The following is a 13,549-nucleotide window of genomic DNA, read 5'->3' as shown; positions in this document are numbered from 1 at the left end:
CTCCGTGGGATCCTGGATGACTCCGCACATTCAGCTCACAGAGCAAACACTTCTTTGCTTTCTGAAGGTGTCAGCAGAAAGTGCCGCTGCTCGATTGTCACATGAGCACTCTCAGTCCTTGAAATGATAATTAATCTGCCTACTTCTCCCAAAGACGCTCCATCTCACGCCTCTCCTGGTTGCCAGGGAGGGCTGTAAGGGAGCTGCCAACTGCAGAGATGTGATAGAGGCACTCACCTTGTTGATTCAATGACTGCTGCTATTTCCTGGGTTTTGCTTTTGACTTAAAGAAAGGGGAGCTGCAGGGAGCTCGGTGGTCGTCTCACTCTAGGACCAGTAAGTAGGAGAAGGCAACCTGGAAGGGGCTAGGGTGGATTGGTGTTTGAACCTTATCCACCAGTCATGTCTCTCTAGGCCTCAGTTTCCTCCTCCGCACAATGGAGATAATCATATCTACCTCTAGGAGAATTCTAGCCGGTGCTGCACATGTAAAGTGCCTGCAGAGTGCTTGGCATATAAGAATTGGCCAAGAACTGGCAGCCAGGAGCATCATTACTAAACACAAAGCCAAACAGCAAATGATGTCTGAGCGCCAGTGCCCTGTAGGAAGGACCGGCTGCATCTCTGTAGTTGGGAAGTTTCTGGCCCACATGGGTGTAGGGCAGGATTGGCTAGGGGTGCAGCAGCTGCCAGGCAGACTGCCCCCAGGATTCTCCCCAAGGGGTGTCCACTAATAAGATAAACTGCCTTGCACCATCAGCGAGGACTCCAAAGACCTCAGAGCCACCCTGGAGAGCAGAGATTGTTGGCACCATTTTACAGATGAGGAACTGGAGATAAGGAGGTGGAATGACTCTTCAAGCTGCCATGGGCAGGAAATGGCATAATCAATTCTAATCTGGATCTCCCAACCTGACTTCATGTCCTCTCCACAGACTCACAGGAGCAAGCTGCCCCACTCCTCACGACCCGGTGCCTCCCTTCTGTGTGTCCCTTTTGGAGGGAGGCAGCCAGAAGAGGGGGTGGCGTGGGTGCCAGGGTGCTGCGGGCTCACAGTTCCTGTGTGATCTGTGTCACCTGAGCTGCAGTTTACTCGTCTGTGAAATGAGACTCATAATGCCTACTGCACTGGTTCACCGGGACATTTAATGAGGAAATATGCATGAAAGGACCTGGAAGTTTTGTGATGAGCTGTACAAATATCAGTTATGGTTATTATAATTTTTTTAGAAAAACACCCTCTGGGCTGGGCGCAGTGGCTCATGCCTGTAATCTCAGCACTTTGGGAGGCCAAGGTAGGCGTATCACTTGAGCTCAGGAGTTCAAGACCAGCCTGGCCAACATGGTGAAACTCCATCTCTACTGAAAAAAAAAATACAAAATTAGCTGGGCATCGTGGCTTGCACCTGTAATCCCAGATACTTGGGAGGCCGAGGCAGGATAACTGCTTGAACCTGGGAGGCGGAGGTTGCAGTGAGCTGAGATCTTGCCACTGCAACCACTCCAGCCTGGGCAACAGAGTGAGACTACGTCTCAAAAACAAACAAACAAACAAACAAAAAATGAAAGAGAGAGAGAGAGAAACACCCTCTGTGAGAAAAAAAGACAGGAAACTCATCCACCTAAAGGTGGGTTCTTCTCACAGAACCCTTCACCACAGAACCTAGAGGATCAAGATCAAATTTTCTTGTGTGGCATTCAAGGCTTTGACAGCTCCCATAATCCCATCTCCACTGCTTCTCACATCCCTTTTTGCTCCAGCCCATCTGGGCTGCTTGGTATGGTCTAAGCTCAACAGCCTCTCCTGTGTCCATGCCAAGGCCAGGCAATAGCCCTGCCAGAGTGTCTGTCCCAGTCCTGTTCACCAGCTGATCCCATACACCCTTTCTCCTGAAGTCTTCCTTGGCCCTCCCTGGATGAGGACCTCCTCCCCTGGGTTCCTGGATAGCTTCTCTGAGCTTCTCTCCCTCCCAGCCAGCCACCCTACTACCTAGCGGCATTTTCTCATCTGCCTCCCAATGCTACAGTGAATTCTTTCAGGATGAGAACCAAGCACTATACCCTCCAGCCCACCCAAGGCTGGGCCCAGCATATGCTCAGGAAATGTGTGTGAGGGGTGAACAAATGAATGAATAACTGAGTGTTCCCAGTATGGATGGAATCTGAGCCTTAAGCAAAGGCAAGGAATGCTAACGGTGGCATAAGAATTTGGTAGCAGACAGTGCTCCCTCATTTAAATTCAGCTCAATCCCTGGGATGATGTCTAGATCTGATGGCATCATCTTCTTCCCCCATCTGAACCCTTGACAAGAAGGAACAGAAAATATACCACCCACACCTGTCAGGACCCCCACAGGCCATGGCAGAGGCATTTGTCAGGTACCTGAGTCCCGCTGGTCCAGGGTCATGGAGTTCCACCTCCGTGTGATGTCAATGTAGAGGATGTCCACGGCAGCCATGGACAGGCTGCTGCTGCTGAGTTTGCAGCTCCTGCCAACAATGGGAAGTGATATGTCACTGCCATCCTGAAACCTGTCCTGTCTATCTCTCCTCCACTCCTGTTAGGGGCTGAATGTTTGTCCTCCCCAAATCCATAGGTTGAAATCCTATCCCTCCAATGTGATGGTGTTAGGAAGTAGGGCCTCTGACAGGTGATTAGGCCGTGAGGGTGGAGCCCTTGGGAATGGGACTAGTGCTCTTCTAGGAAGAGACACTAGAGAGCTTGCCTCCTGTCTACTCTCCACCATGTGAACATAGAAGAAGGCAGCCATCTGCAAACCAGGAAGTGAGTCCTCACCAGACACCAGATCTACCAGCACCTTGATCTTGGTCTTCCCAGCCTCCAGAACCATGAGAAATAAATGTTTGTTGTTTAAGCCACTCAGGCTGTGGCGTTTTTGTTCTGGCAGCCTGAACTGACTGACATTGTCTTTGTTTGGATTATGTTCCGGGTCTGGAATGTACTCCCTTATCACAGCTGGAACTACTGCAGGGTGACTGGCATGGAGCCATGCGAGAGAAGGCAGTGACGTAAGTGAGGTTAGATCCTCGGGTTCCTGTAAGTTCAGCCATTTGGTTAGTTAGGGGTCTAACAGGCTGGAAAGAGCAAGAACTTTAGAAAAGCAAGGCAAGTCTTTTTTTTTTTTTTTTTGAGACAGAGTCTTGCTCTGTCGCCCAGGCTGGAGTGAAGTAATGTAATCTCAGCTCACTGCAACCTCTGCCTCCTGGGTTCAAGCAGTTCTCCCTACCTCTGTCCCCTGAGTAGCTGGGATTACAGGTGCCCAGCTAATTTTTATATTTTTAGTAGAGACGGAGTTTCACCATGTTGGCCAGGCTGGTCTCGAACTCCTGATCTCAGGTGATCCACCCGCCTCGGCCTCCCAAAGTGCTGGGATTACAGGCGTGAGCCACTGTGCCTGGCCAGGAGAGCAAGTCTTGAGTTATAGCCTGGCTCTGCCACTTGGAAGCTGCATGGCCCTGGTTAAAACATTTCACCTTCCTGAGTCTCGCTGTCCTCATCTATAAAACAGGTGGTCTTTATTATAGTCATTGCATGTCAGCCTGACCTTACACAGCAATGTGGGTCCCTGCTTGCTCCAAAAGAGAACGAACTCCACATATCAAGAAATACCCCCAGCAACGTGTCCTCATCTTCATATCTCTTAGTCTCCAGAAGGAGGAGGGGAAGCTAGGCCCTCGGCACTGCCCTCTCCTGGAGTGTCCAGGCAGCTGACGGCGTCATGCTCAGATGACCCAAGGATGACAGCATGTCAACAGTACAGGCTGAAGCCATCACTACTGTCCAGAAGCAATTTCCCAGTGGAAATGCTCACCAGATGAGTCCCTGAGGACAAATCTATGGACAAGGGCTCAAGGCTTCTGTACTTTACCCATCTTAATCTGTCACCTGAAGATTCTACATAAGCCCTGAATCAGCCAAACTAAACCCCAGATTTATAAAGGAGAATAGCACAGGTTGGGTCCTCGCTGCTGTGTGTGGGCTGACACAGCGTTGCTGGGGAGGTTCCTTGTTCCTGACTTTAGGGGAGTCACCTGGAATTGACAGGAGGACTGTGGGGGGCGGGCCTCTGAGCTTTGGATGCTCCACTTGTTTAGGTGCAGGGAGGAGGCCACAGCAAGCAGGTTTTCAGTCTGATGTCAGCATTGGTGCTCCCTGTCCATGCCACAGCAGGGGTGTTTAGAATCCTCCTACCCCTCCCCAGCCTTTTTTTTTTTTTGGTCTGGAAATATGGAGGGGAGGACAGTCTGGTATGCCGAAAAGAGCATGATTTAGGCGTCAGACAGATTAGGATTTAAATCCTGACTAGAATCTTTTCTAGCTGTGTGACTGTGGGGAATTTACTTAAACCTTCTGTGCTTTTATTTCTTGGGCTCTAAAATGAAGATAATAATACCTGCCCACATGGTTGTGAGTACATGCCAAGAACCCAGCATGGTGCCTGGCACCTGGTAGGCCCACAGCAATTGTGAGTTCCCTTCCCCAACTCTCCCCTTTTCCCTTTTCTTCCTCTAGATCTAGAGCCATCTCACCCCAGAGGCTGCCTGGAGCCAACCTTTCAGTGAGTGACCCTGCCCGTTCTGGAGAAATGGAGTACACCAGTTGGAATGTCTGTGTACAGGGCTTGGGCTCTCTCTTCAGACTGGAAGCAGCCCTTGGCTTGTCCAGGTGCACCCCTGCCCTGGATGGGATCGTGCTGAGAGGCCTGTCCCAAGGCAGGCTGGATTTGTCCAGGGAATCCTGAAAGCTAGGCCTCTGGGCCAGCTGTCAGGTTGGCTGAACTACATTCAATGCTGCTTTCAACTTTTCAAACGAATCCACATCCACTGCCTCAGCTAATGATGAAGTGGCTCTTTGATTTCCCATTTGTCATTATCCCTTGTGTGAATAGCTCTGTTAGGGACCGGACAGGGGAGGGGTTGATTGGCAAGCAGGGTTTGGGCATCAGAGGCCCCTCTCCAAACCCAAGCACATCCCTAACGACGGTGGCTGGGCGTGTGCCCCGCATGGTGCCCAGATGAGCCTGGTGCTCCTTCTATGCCAGCACACTTTCTTGCCCCCTTCCTCCCTCCTCCCTTCCTTTCTTCCCGCCTGTATTTCCCAGGTCATCAATGCACATCCTGCTTCCTCCTGGCTCCTGCTCCGTATTTCAATCACAAGTCACGGTGGCAGACTTCAAAGCACATCAGCACACAGTTACTGAGCCCCAGTAACCACATGTCAATGGACGCAGAGGTTTTCACGTCACTTGTCACCAAGACAGCTATCTACTGGTTTCTGTGGGGGACGATGTTCCAGTCTCTCCCAGGGTATTCGAACAGCCTGCATTGCTAATTTACAAAGCTTCATTAGGAACAGCCACAGTGTCCTCTAATTATCATATCAGTGTCCTCTGGGCTACCTGCTCTTCCATAAGTCAGCAGCGCTGCCTAGCTTGCTCTGTGGGTTAATGGAGTATTAAAAGGGAAAACAAACTGACCACTGGTATATAGTTATTTTTTTTCTGACAGGTAGAAAATAGAAGTGTCAAACCTTTAGGAGGAGCCGTAATTTACCAAAGAAATTCTCCGTTTATTCCCTTTCCAAGGTAACTCTTCCTCCCTAGTGATGCCTGCAAATATAGTTGATTGCAACATCTGCTACTGGGACAGAGGAGGGATCCACGCTGGCTGCGGTAGGCAGGAAATGCAAATGCCTTAAAAGAATCTTGATTCTGTAGGCATTTCTTGGGCACCATCTGTATGCTAGGGCTTTTCTTGCTCATCAGCTCTCTGGATTTTAACCATTCTTTGAGGGTGGTATTCCTGATCCCATTTCAATGAAGCGTATGCTGAGGCTCAAGAGATGGGACGTGACTTGCCCAAGGTCACACAGCCGGAATTCACATCTAGTCCATCCTTGGAAGACAGAGTAGTGGGCTTGGGAGCTGTGGGGAGGTGGCCCAGTCCAGGGCTGCAGGAGGGATTCAGGAATCAAGAGAACAGGTCTCAGGCCAGGGACCAGAAGGGTTGGAGCCTCTAAAGCACTCTTGTTGCAAGCTTTGGGATATGGGGCTGGGGCTAAGCAACCAGGGCGCTTGGATTTGCCCTGTGGTTACCAAACATTCTCAATAAACTCAAACAGGAAATGAATGACTCCAACAGTCAAGATATCAAGACTTTGGAATGAATTTTTCATCCATCTATCCACTCAATGAGAATTTATTTGTGCCCTCTCTGTGTAGGCAGTATTCTGGGCTTGGACAGCAATGAAGAGCTGAATGGGCGTTGGATACCGCTCTCAGAGACTGTACGTGATCTTAGAGTCTGGGGTAAAAATGTGGCTCTTAATCATTGAGAATAGTTTTCCCTTATGCCTGGGGATGCAGCTCTTCAAATGACTAATGAGTGGAAGGATAAATTCTTCAGTGGAAGAAAACTCCAGGAAATAGGGTATCATGAGAAGCCAGAAAAGTTTCTAGGAAAGGATAGGTTAGAAATGTACATGGAAAAGATGAGCTTTGGAGTCAAATGCACATGAGTTTGAATCTTGGCTTTGCTGCGTAACCTTGTGCAAGTCATGGAAGCTCTCTGCATCTACATTAGGAAATTTCGGTTTGTACAGTGAGAAAAAGGCTGCTCACCACACAAAGATCTTTTAAGGACTAGCTCAGTGCCTGGCACACATGGGGAAGTGGCAAATGGCAGTTCCCATCCTTCCTCTCTGATGTGGAACCAGTTTGAAGAAATAGTCTTTTTTTTTTTTTTTTCCAGAATCAAAGGAATTTGGGCACATATGATGGGAGAGAATCACAAATCATTTAAGTTCATTAGGAGTCCAAGTATAGAAAGATTTGAAATGATCATTCTCATTTCCTCTTAACAACTACTGACATCTCATGGGAAATTTAGGAACCAACTTTTTCTACTCCATAAAATCCTATTTATAGAATTTCTTTTGTGTTCATCCTTCTCTGTGCAGAGAAGAAGCTTTTTTTTTTTCTTTTGGAGAGGATTCTATAATGTGAAAGCTAACAAATGATCAATATTTATTTTTTAAAAACCAGACTACCTAAACATCTAAGGCGGCAAGAAGGCAACTCCAGTTTAAAATGTATGACATTGAAAGGCCATTGATATCCAAGGCATGCAATATTGCTGGAAAGGGATTGTCACAGAAGCAGGGGAGATTATAAAAGTCACTGAGGAGTTAATGACAGAGGGGGAAGCAAGGCCCCTTACGCTCCTATTCTAGAACATTCTAACACACCATGTCGCCTCTCAGCGAATAAAGCCCCCCCGCAGCTACCCATTATGAAGCATGTTAATATCTCCTTATGATAAAAGGGAGTGGAAGGGGAAAGGGGAAAGGAAGAAAAACCTTCCCCTCATTCAAAAGGAGGCCCAGGATCAGAAGCCACCCAGTGGGAGAACCTCACATGAAGCAACTGCTTGCGATACAGAGAAGCTGCTGCATTTCCTAGAAATAAACCTGGTTTTGGCAAACTGCTTAATTTCTGGGCTGCCATCATGAAAAATGGAGCATATGCAAATTGATGTCCAATTCCGATGTGGGACACATTTGTAAAAATTTTCCTTCGTGAATTACATAGATGCCCCCCAAATCAGTAATCCAATGGAAGGAGAATGACAAAAATGCATCTCCCTCCAAGAAAGCTGTCAAGCTGAAGAATCAATCAGATAATGTCTATTTCTCGGGGAAAAAGGTGGCTTCACACCCCAGCAATTATTATAAAATCAAATGTTAAAAAAGAAAGAAGAAAAGAGGCACTTAATTCATGGTAATATGTGCTAGTATTATGTGCCTCCTGAGGAAGTGACATGAAAAGCCGGTTAGAGAGAGTTAAGTCCAGACGAGAGAAGAACGGTTCATTATTTCTCATTTCTTGGTGAAAAAGAAAAATAGAATATGGCCAGACTGGCATTAGCATAATTCACTCCAAAAACTGCTGATCTATGCAGCACATTATGAGAGATGGACACTGGAAATAAATTCAATCAGAGTGTTTATTATTTTCTTCCCTCTAGTTCTCTTCAAGGAGCTTGGAGAGAGAGAGAGTGGGTAGAACAGATGAAAAGCAAGTTCAACTTCTGCCATTTGCGTGGGAGCGCTGAGAGGAGTGTATATCTCGCCAGTGAATATGTCTTTTTCAAAGTGCTCCTGAGAAGGGCACTTGGTTCGATTTAACATATGGCATAAATATTATTAATTCATAATGAAGCAAAATTTAAACCAAAGTGGAACAGAGAGAGAGAAGAGTTGTTAGCAAGAGAAAATGCGTGCTGTTAAATTTAGCAGGCAAGACTGAACATACGCAGAGAAAGCTAAAGGCAGTTAGATTGTGTGTTAGAATGTTCTAGAATAGGAGCGTAAGGGGCCTTGCTTCCCCCTCTGTCATCAAAGGCAGAGAATATCATCTTTTATGATTAGGTTGCTGTTAGGATTTTCTGGTACATTTGAAAAAGAAAAATCCGGCCGGGTGCACTGGCTCACACCTGTAATCCCAGCACTTTGGGAGGCTGAGGCGAGTGGATCACCTGAGGTTAGGAGTTCAAGACCAACCTGAACAATATGGTGAAGCCCCGACCCTACTAAAAATACAAAAATCAGCCGGGCATGGTGGTGCACGCCTGTAGTCCCAGCTACTCAGGAGGCTGAAACAGGAGAATTACTTGAACCTGGGAGGTGGAGGTTGCAGTGAACTGAGATTGCACCACTACACTCCAGCCTGGGCAAAAGAGCAAGACTCCGTCTCAAAAAAAAAAAAGAAAGAAAAGAAAAGAAAAAGAAAAACCTGTTAATGGTTGTGCAATGCTTTCTCCATTTCTTCCTGCATTCTTAATTACTACAGACATTTGTTGGGAAGGGAGGGAACAGGGAGAGGGGCTCAGTTTGAGTTCCTGTGCACTGACTGCCTGGTCCCCACTTGAAGAAGTGGTTCTCAGTGTCACGGTCACCATGGCTCCCTAATGAGTTTGGCCACTGATTGGGAATGATGGCTGTAGGACCTAATAGTCTCTACTGTCACAAAACCTGGGTTTTCATGCAAACGCCCTTAATTGTAGAGAGCAAAAGAGCGAAAAATCATAAAGCCTATCACATAGAGACAGATTTGTGGCTATATTTTTGACCTTGCCTGGTTCCAATCTGAGAGCATTTTAGGAATCTTCTTGGTTAGAACCATTCTCAATTCCGCTTTCTTTTCAAGAGTCATAGCAGTCCTCTTAATAGGCACCTCCTTCCTCTCATACCAGAGGTCACCCACCGATGGTATCTATGGGCAGTCATGCTTTCATTGAATCCACCATATTTAAAATTATTTTTCAAATCGCCAACATTTGTAGATGTGTATTGAGATTTTATATAGATATTTAGGATTGAAAAATCAAAAGCTCTGGTGATATGAGCCCAGGAGCAGCCTTGCTTTAGACACGGGATGTGCTCTCCAGCTTGCCACAGCTGGCCCTCCCTCCCCAACCTTGTCTACCCAGCCCTCTGTGATAGTTGATGCTTCCTGCCTAACCTGTAGGCAAGTGAGACGGTGATTCTTACCATAAGTAATTTTTCAAATCTCCTCCTCTCTCTTCTGTTTGAGTAGGACTTTATTAGGAGTAAAAAGGAAGCATTTCCGTTTCTACCAGCAATTTAGCCTAGATGATAAACCTTTCTAACTTCTAAATTTGGGCTATACATGCCATCCATTCTCAGGCTCTCCCTGCTGCCTGGAAAAATCCTGCTTTTACCAGTCCAAACCCTGCCTCCTCTCGGGAGCCTGCCTTGATTCCACCAGGCAAAGGAAGCTTCCCTCGTTCTGTACTTGTAGCACTCTGAATGCCACCCTGCTGGGGAGTCCATGAGCTACCGCCCTGTGACTCTACCAAAACATTGCATTTAATGATGTGTTCACTGCATGCTATCTGTTAGACTGACAGTCCTTTGAGGGCAGGCAGGGTCCCATTATTTGCCTTTGAATGTCCCATGGCTACCAGGTGCTCAGGAACAGTTGTTAGGTTAAACCAGACATAATCCTTTACAGCATAACTTTGAGCTAGAACAGATCTCATAGGACCAGGGTTCCCTGCAACTCCCAAGATGTCATCCACATGAAGCCAAGCCATTCCTTCATGTTCTCTGATCTTGAATTGAGTCTTCTGTGTGATGGTGCAAAGGCTGGGGAGGGCCAAGGAAGCTTCTGCCTTTGCTCCAGAGATCTGTGCCCACAGATGTCTTATGCTGACAGAAGCACCCCAGCTTGCTCAATCTCATCATTCTCCCAAATAACTTCCACAGTGCCCTAAGTGTCCTCATGACCTGGGGCCTCTGTCACTGAGCTGCTTCCTTATGTTACAAGGTCCAGGAATCACAAAGGGACAGAGCCTGCCTACCTATCTGTTCTCTTCCTTCTCTTTTTCACTATAATGGGATAGCACTATGCACTGTTAGAATAATTCTATTTCCCAGCTTCCTATGCAGACGGTGGTAGCCAGTAAGATGGAAGTGGAAGTCACTAAATGCAGCTTCCAGGAAAGCTTTGAAAGAGATCTAATTCATCTGTAGAGGCCTTTTTTCTTCCTCCCCTTCTTCCCCTTTCTGCCTGGAACTCAACCATGTTGGCTGGATTTTGAGCAGCCCTCTTGTGACCATAAGACAACACTGAAGTGGAAGTATGCACTTAGGATGGATGAGCAAAAAGACAGAAAGTGGAACACGGATCATCCTGTGGAGTCATTAACCGGCTCTAGAACCCCCACCGCAAAAGTTCCTGTTACATGAAAGAAAGTTACTATTTAAGCCATTCGTAGATGGTTACCTATTACTGAAAGCCAAATGTAATTCCTAAATGAGTCAGAGAGTATCATGTCAGGCAGTCTTTTCAGTGCAAATAATAACATGTGCCTATTGACTTTTTTGAAAATTCCCACTGCCTGATGGAAATAACAATCAGAAGACTCCCACTGAACAAGCAGCTCCTATGAACTAGGCATCAGGCCAGCTGCTTTATGATATATCATCACAACCTCCCAACAATCCTGCAGGGCAGGGATGATTGTTCCCATTTTGCAGATGACAGAACTGAGTGCAGAGATGATAAGGAATTTGCCCAAAGCCACACAGCTATGACGTAACGTACTTGGCTCTGAAGCCAGACCGGTCTAATCCCAAAGCCTGTCCTCTTTCCACTGGGCTTCCCTCCTCCACCCTGCCCTACCCCCTGAAACTAACACAAAGCCCTTCTCAAAGTCACCATGCAAAAGTACTACTTCAGGTGTACTGAAACGGCAAAATTCAGGCCAATACTTCTGTGTACCATCCTGTCAGGAATAGCAGAGGGCTAGAGTTAGAATTTATAAAACTTCTTTGGAGACAAGTCTTTGACAAAAGTGGTTTCCCACTCAAGACTTCTAATTATTTTAGTGAATAAAGCTGTGAAAAGCATGACTTTGAGGTGCAAGACAAAAATATTAAAATCAGTGACAGGAAAAACAACAGCAATATTGAGTGCTAGCAGACATACTCCTTGAGGTGTACAGGATACAATTAATTGCTAAGGAATAATTCACTGTTGTCGCCCGTTCGTATTTGTTAAAGGGATCTGGAGTTACTAGATTAACACATACTTAGTGGGAACCTTCTTTGATCGAGACTCTGTGTAGGACCATATATAGATCTATATAAATTATATATAAATATACATATAATTTCATAGAATTCTTTTAATCTTGTAAGAATAAACTGACATTTATTGATCACTTACCATATGCTAGATGTTTCTATGCAATCTCAACTAACATGACACACACTATTGTAGGGCACACGCAGCTTTATCCTCATTTTACAGGATGGACTTATTGAGGTTTAGGGGTGCTCTTTGACTTGCCTTAAGGTTACTTGCCCTGGAAGCCAGTAAATGCCGCTGTATTGCCCCAAAGTGCCCCCACAGGGTAGAGGGAAATTAATGTGTTACCTCAGGAAACCAAGTGGCAATTGCTTACTGTGCAGGCTGCAGCAAAGATATGATTTCCTTATCTCATGTTTTATCTTGAAAATTCATGCAAATTTTGCATTATACTCTATAATATAGCCATGTTATTTTTATATTAGAACAAATGTAGTAAAATATTTATCAGCTGAATTATTTAACTTTTCCCTCCTGAAACTGACACTTTGGAAAGATGTGCCTTGCTTCTCTGTTGTGGCTTCATGAACGCCAAACACACAGCCATGCACCCCTGGGAGAAGACTGGTTTAAGAAGCGCAAGGTGTGCCTGACTCCGAGGGGCTATTATTAATATGCGTTTTCAGGACTCAGCTCAAGGTAGGCACAGAGTTGTTTTTTAATCATGAACATAAGGTTGCGAATGCTGTCACATCCATCATATTCATTAATTCGCTCAACAAATGAGAGTCTACCATGTGCCAGCCACTAGGCTAATCCAAGCTCAAATGGGGTACTGACCCAGCACCACAGATTCTCCCGAGCGCAGTCAGGGAGACCCACCAGCCAGATGTGAGACTGGACTCCACCCGGCCCAAAGCCCAAGCCAGAGGGGGCTGTTCTCACTGACCTTATGAAGGTACGAAAGCCTGTTGGCCCCAACTTCATTGTCCCCTTGATGCCCAGGAACCGGATAAACAAATTTGCCATCCTGTCCACCAGGCGCAGATAGTTGAACTGTTTTGCGTACTTGGGGAACACCTGCTTGAGGCAAATGGAAGGCAGGTGGGCTTCGGGGTTGGCGTTGCAGTCTGGAGCACTGGTCAGCTCGCCGTCCAAAGCATCTTCCTTTCCAGCGAACGGTTTTTCAAGCTGCTGAGACCTGAAGCACACAAAGAATTAATGATATAACACTTTCCCTTTCAGTTTCTCCTTTACTTGAGATTTACAACCTCCTCGGGAGGCAGCATTACCAATATTTTTATTTTACAGACAGCAAGACTGACCACAGAGAAGTGACCTGCCCAAGCTCACACAGCTAGCACATAGCCAAGCCAGGACGTGAAACCAAGGCAGAGCCACGGCTAGAAATGTGTCCTTCCTCCTTCCACCATCCTGGTTTCCCAGTATGAAAACCTTCCTTTACTGTACTCATGATTCAAGGGAATATTCTATTATGTAGCAGTCTGGGTTTGATTTCAAACTCTTACTTATGGGTAGTAATTGAATAATTAAGAAATATGAAAATCTCATTGAGGACTGGCAAGAAGCCAGAACACAGTTCAACGAACAATTTGCAAAGATGCATCAGCTACCAAATTCTAGGAACAGAAACAATCATATTTCTGGCTTAACTGTTTTTTTTAAATTTGGAATTCATACAAAAAATGATTATAGAGTAGTGATTCCTTAGTCTGGATATTTTATTCAGAAATTATTTTGATATTCAAGAAAACTAGCAGCTAATAACTCTTAAATATGCACCTCTAGCTCAGAATGTTCTTCTCACCTTAGACCTACATATTATTCCCCCCACCCCAAATCTATGTCTCCTATGTCCTTGAATGTCAAAATCATCTGCCAGTTACCCAACA

General features: G+C 46.0%; 1 protein-coding gene across 12 annotated transcripts in view; it reads right to left on the bottom strand.

The window, feature by feature from the left end:
* TTLL11 (tubulin tyrosine ligase like 11) overlaps positions 1-13,549 on the bottom strand; it is a 290,392-nt gene that overhangs the window by 42,117 nt on the left and 234,726 nt on the right. For 11 of the 12 annotated variants that reach the window (XM_055271228.2, XM_055271230.2, XM_055271234.2 and 8 more), the window contains 2 exons: positions 12,586-12,837; positions 2,384-2,490 (listed from right to left, as the gene is read on the bottom strand). In XM_055271228.2, coding sequence (XP_055127203.1) covers positions 2,384-2,490; positions 12,586-12,837 — 359 coding nt within the window. The remainder of the gene's footprint in view (positions 1-2,383; positions 2,491-12,585; positions 12,838-13,549) is intronic. The other variant, XM_055271231.2, reaches the window with a different exon arrangement.

This window comes from Symphalangus syndactylus, chromosome 3, assembly GCF_028878055.3.
Source record: "Symphalangus syndactylus isolate Jambi chromosome 3, NHGRI_mSymSyn1-v2.1_pri, whole genome shotgun sequence".
Classification (NCBI taxonomy): domain Eukaryota; kingdom Metazoa; phylum Chordata; class Mammalia; order Primates; family Hylobatidae; genus Symphalangus; species Symphalangus syndactylus.
This window is presented reverse-complemented; position numbering and strand designations above follow the sequence as displayed.